The 5618-nt window shown below is 40.0% G+C and overlaps 1 protein-coding gene across 2 annotated transcripts in view; it reads right to left on the bottom strand.

Moving 5' to 3' along the window:
* Positions 1-1976, bottom strand: part of LOC109953295 (CMP-N-acetylneuraminate-beta-galactosamide-alpha-2,3-sialyltransferase 2-like) — a 4217-nt gene extending 2241 nt beyond the window's left edge. For both annotated transcript variants that reach the window (XM_020588740.1, XM_020588739.1), the window contains exons 1-3: positions 1580-1976; positions 1142-1309; positions 45-87 (exon numbers count right to left, since the gene is read on the bottom strand). In XM_020588740.1, coding sequence (XP_020444396.1) covers positions 45-87; positions 1142-1309; positions 1580-1770 — 402 coding nt within the window. In that variant the 5' untranslated portion in view covers positions 1771-1976. The remainder of the gene's footprint in view (positions 1-44; positions 88-1141; positions 1310-1579) is intronic.
* Positions 1977-5618: the final 3642 nt, after the last annotated feature.

The following is a 5618-nucleotide window of genomic DNA, read 5'->3' as shown; positions in this document are numbered from 1 at the left end:
TGTATATATCTGTCATTTTTCTGCAAAATTATTTTAATACTCACCAGATCCTTGTTAGCTATCTGTGACTTCCCAGGATTTTTATCCCTGTTGGAGGAAACATTCATTGTTACATTTTCACATTTGGCAATTAATGAACTGATTACCAAGCATTAATTTTTTAACAAAAAACTTGAACAAGTTTTTTAAACATACGCACATTCTGTGATTATGACCTTCAGCCCGCATTGTATTTTAGGAAATCAGGAAGTGATGCAGCAGCAGAAATGGATAAAGAAAAGGGTCTTTTGAATAACAAGTTCAGCTTCAAAGCCCTAGCAGATGGTTCTCTTGACAAGACCAAAGTTTTTTGCTGTTGATGTGAACTGAGTTACCACTGGAGCATGTTGAGTCTCAAACCACACAGCTGAGGCAGGGCCTACTTCCTGTTTTGTACTTTATGTTTGTATGTAATTTGATATTTTTGGTGCACTCTCCACATAGTGATAAGCTGCTGTTTTGTTCTCAGATTATTACACTGACCACAGGTGGCTAGATGATCTATCACTGTAAGTTTAAAGTTAATGTTTGTTGGTGCTAGTCATGCATTTATGGTGGCAAGCTTTATGGTGATAGGATGGGCGGGTCAGACAAATTGTCGACTTTCCCACAGGGGAGAGAAGTTCAACTCTGCTGTGTGATGTTGGGCTTTATATAAATCAGCAAGTACCAAATCACAATCTTAACCTAAACCTTCATCCTAAACCTTACCAGATAGAGCCTGTGTGTAAAGGATAGGTGCTTTTGATGATGTTTTTTGAAGTACCTTTGTTACTGTATCTCATACTGATGTGCGTGAGTTAATGCTGTTCTTTATATAAAACCATGTGCATTTTATATGGACGCCAAAGGCACCCTTGAGCATCAATATGAGACACCACAGGGAACTTGTAAGTATTTGATGAATGTGCTGATATTGACATTTTATGTTTCAGCTACTTATCGGTCTGTAGATGACAGGCAGTGTCACATTTGAGCTGGAACAGGACTCCAATAAAGCCTTCATTTTATATGATTTGAAACACAGTGGACATGTATACAAGAGTATGGCATTTTTGAAAGTTAAGAGGTAAAGACACTGAGAATAGTGTTGCACACCTACCCTGAACTAAACCTCTTGAGAAGCCACAGAAAATCATTTATTTTGAATGGAAAAAACACAAGACGAGTGGAGTTGTCCAGCGAAATAGCGCTCTCTGGATACATCGCATGATAAGTTGTTTTAGTCCCAACATCTTTTTCATAGCCTTTGATCGGGGCACGGTTCATTCTAAATAGTACAGGGAGATACATGTTTAATATCATGTAATAAATACACAAATGGTGGCTGATATTACATTGAAATCCTTAATATGTGGCAGAGGGATTCTGATATTTAGAGGATACTACTGTATTTGACTTTAGTGAAACTACAGAGGATTTTTTCTCAAAAGCTGTCTCAGTGCCAATATGTTGACACTGAGTTTTTTAAAGGTGCTTATAATGTTTTTTACTAAGATGAGATAGGGATCAGGGATGTCACTGAAGTGTGACTGTTTACCTTATTACAATATCATGAAAATCTATCAGAGGTCCATAGTGTGATCCTTTCAGATTACCAGAATTTCCCACCACAGCACAAGTCCTGCAGCGGTCTGGACTGGATTGTACAACTGGAACAGAGCTGAACATCTTAAGCACTTCGTCCACTGTTGTATTGTAGAAAGTGAAGTTGCATCTTTCTGACTGCATGTGCTGACACACAGAACAAAGAACACAACTGTATCAGTTCCACATACCAGTAGTGTGGTTTTTATTATTCTGACACAATTAATAGCATTTATTCAGCAAAAGCCATAGAATGTGTTCAGATTCTCTTTCATTAGCTGCCTTTCCATGAACTCTAATATTCCACTAATAATTTGAATAAAAGTAATAAAGAAAAATAACTGCCCAGTTAGCATAAATATGCATCATGTAACCACATCAACTGGAAAGGAATGGCCCAGTCTGGCCTGATCAGAAAAAAAGAGGTGTTGCAAGCCTTTGACTATCTGTTCAGTAGGACAGTATTAGCCATGTAAACACTTGATCCGACCATTTCTCTCTTGATGAGATAAATATTCTTTCTGTGTATGTTTGCCCCCCATGTGGGGGTAACATTAAGTGACACGATGAGGGACAGAAACCTGGCAGCAGCAAAACAAAACTGGTCTGTGGCCATATTTGTAGTGCTGCCACAGCAGATCGGATCTACACTCTGCCACTTTTTTCACCAGGTGAGGAAAAAGAATATTCCACTAATCCAGCAAGCTGGGCTACGCTGCACACATTTGTGTGTTTTTACAGGTTAGATGTCACATGGCCATCACTGGCCCATGCTGTTCTGGGGACAGATGGGTCAGAGCCTGCTTAAGCATCATGCCCAGGTAATATCTATTTTCTGCAGCTTCGGGAGGACTTACACACTCCTGGAGTGGGCTATATCTCCCATAGTGAAAAACAGAGCAATGTTAGAAATCAAACATTGAGTTACTTAATGTAATCCATGGTTCTTTGACAACAGAATGAAGTGTTACACCAACACTTTCCACCTTGCACATCACGGTATGAAAGCATTCTAGTAGCAGGGGTGGGCAGAGCCCCGAGCATGGCTTGACCTGTCTGTCCCAGACAGATGTGGTGCCACTGGAGCATCAGTAGTTGGTCACACCCAAGGTGGTTCCCCATAGTGGAACACTTCACCCTGTTATCGGAGAACCAGGGATTACATTAAGTAACCCAATATATCATACAGCATAGAATTATATACTGAATTTGGTTTGCACTGATTTGCCAGACTTTTCTAGCAAGTGTTAAAACCCTCTGTTTGTTATAATTAACATGTAACATCACACTGTATTGTACAAGAGCAGTAGGTGCTAGTGTTTATTTGAAGCAGAGATGTATATGTTTCTTGTATAAAAACATGATTGTTCCAAGTTAAATATTTTAAAAAACTATTTAGCAAAAACCAAAATGCTCCCCTACTAACCTCAGCTATCTTCACCCATTCCTCCACAGCTCAATGAAGAGCTAACAAACAATTTTGGTGAATTAAAAAAAGGGAAAATGAGGGGAGGGGTGTTTCAAAAAGTGCTTAAAGGTAGCTGCTGAAATGCTGCTAAATTGTAAAACAAGATGAACTACTAAATTAGAAATAAAATAAAAAGCTGCCTCAGTAAAGGTTTTTGTCATGCACTTTGAAACTAGTAAAATACTTGTGCCGTGGTTCTACAAGTCTGTATTACTTCATACATTGGATGCTTATCAGATAATTAGGCAAAATGAGAGGTGAACTGAGGTGAGAGATAATGTTTATCAAGACTTCTCATTTTATAACTTTAAATGTGTCTGCATAACTGAGGAATAAAGCTTGTTAAAAGAATTGAATAAATGATGAAGTGTAGCCTAACAGTCTAGAGCATGACTTGGGATGGCACTGGGTGACTGGAATTTTAGTTGATGACCACTGACCTTGATGTTTCCTCTTTTAGAAAGGGAACAGAAAAACTGTGTGAGAAGCCAAAATAATTGTAGGTTTTGCTGCAGACCAGTCAGCCCGAATCTCCAAAACCACTGACAGTGAAACAGGAGCAGAATATGTATTGTGTGTTGTTAAATAAGTTGACATTTACCTTCCACCAGTTGAAAGCATCCTCTGAGGTTGGACTTTGTCTTGACAAAAATGGTATTGGAGATGAACTGACCAATTGCCTAAACCATAGATCACCTCCTGTTAAACATTTGTGACAGGCACAAAAACTTGGCTTCTGGGCACCCAGGAAATGTACAGCTGAGCTCCAAAAAAAGCTGAAAAACACACTAGTTGCAGTGATACAAAGCAGGGAAATGAAAACCCAGGGATTTCTCAATCTGGAAAGCATCTTGGCAGTTTGAATGAAGAACAGATCCAATCTGTGGATACAATGAGTGGTAAAATATAAAAGAGAGTAGTTACATGAATGTGGAAAACATCACAAATAGCCTGAGTTTTGAGCAAAACCACTGACATAGTTTAAATGGTCTTATACAGTACTCTCCTACACACTGAAGCGCACTCAAAGCACATTACGCTATTTCCCAGTCACCCACAGGTAATATCACCAGGAGCAAGTAGGGAAGCCAGAGTTCAAACTACTGAACCAGTCTACCTCCTGAGCCACAGCCACACCCCTTACTGCTTTGACAGTGGAGGTAAATTCTCAGGCTGATGCTCTTTATTAAAATAATTTTATAAAGATCATATTGAAGCAAACTGATGTCATCTGGGGACAGAATTATATCAGACAACACAAATACTGCTCACATTATCTTCTAATATCTACAGTACACCTACACCTGGCTTTTACAATGTTTGAAGGCAATGATATGCTAACCCCTGGACCTAGGAATCAAGCTTAACCTCTCACACTAAGGTGGCATTTTCGAAATATATTAAAGCTCCAAACACTCACTGCTTGAGGTTTTTTGGCAGAGATATTCACTCAGTAATTGACTACCTGTCAGGTTTGCCCGGCTGCACCTTCCTCTCTTCTCTTTCTTGCACTAGTCAGCTCCCTTCCACTGATGATTTGATTAGACACCCCTGCCCCGATTCTCTAACACTCATCAGCTGCGCCTCCTTAGTCTCCCTCCTTATTTATACACTGCTCACCTATTAGTCCCCTGCTAGTTCTTTCTCCATCGTCAGACCTTCCCATGCATGTTGCTATTTTCTTGTTTATCATTATGCCAAGTATGTTTTGTGTTCCCTGCTTCCTTCTGCGTTTTGCCTAGTTCCTGTTCTTGCCTCTCCTCTGGATCCTGGTACCCTCAGCTCCACCAGCCACCACCGTCACAGGTCGACGCACAGTCTCCTTTTATCTGACTCTCTCCTATTACCTCCTCAGCTATCCATATCTCCTACCCGACCAGTCCAGGAGTGATTCCGATACCCGCAGCCCGGCCCATCATCACTCCATTAACCATAACTCCTGCCACTGCTGGTCGACACCCGGTTGCTTCACCACTTCACCTTTGTAAATATTTACACACTTATTTGACACTGTAAATAAATCTCACTGCTTGCACCGAAGCCAGCCGCCTGGGTCTGTTGTTTTTCCGCTCGCTCACCTGTGTGTCGAGCGTTCATAACACTACCATGAACCTGCAAACAGAGTTCCCTGCAGACCTCCCTCTTACATGCCATTAATTCAGGACAAGCCCCCAAATCCTCCCAAATAATAAGAACCTACATTTAAAGGCAGCTACTTCCTTATACCTTCAGACGTGACTCTACTAAGAACATTTTAGGAACCAGTATACTCTGGCTCTTTTAGGAAGTGTTAAGTTTTGTTTGTACAACAAATAGGTGTACAAAAACACTGTTCTGATTTTAACTGTCATGCCTGGTGCTTACAGGTGCCCTCAGCTAGACGCAGATTAAAATATGTTAAAGGGAAAGGAATGTAACATGCAAAATAATTTGATCAGCATTGGGAGGTTACTTTGAAATTGTATTCCAAAACAATTACAAATTACCTGGTAAAAAAAAATAGAAATATAATATAAAAGTAACA

Source organism: Monopterus albus, unplaced genomic scaffold (genome assembly GCF_001952655.1).
Source record: "Monopterus albus unplaced genomic scaffold, M_albus_1.0 scaffold609.1, whole genome shotgun sequence".
Lineage (NCBI taxonomy): Eukaryota > Metazoa > Chordata > Actinopteri > Synbranchiformes > Synbranchidae > Monopterus > Monopterus albus.
Note: the sequence above shows the minus strand (reverse complement) of the source record. Positions and strands in the feature narration are given on the sequence as shown.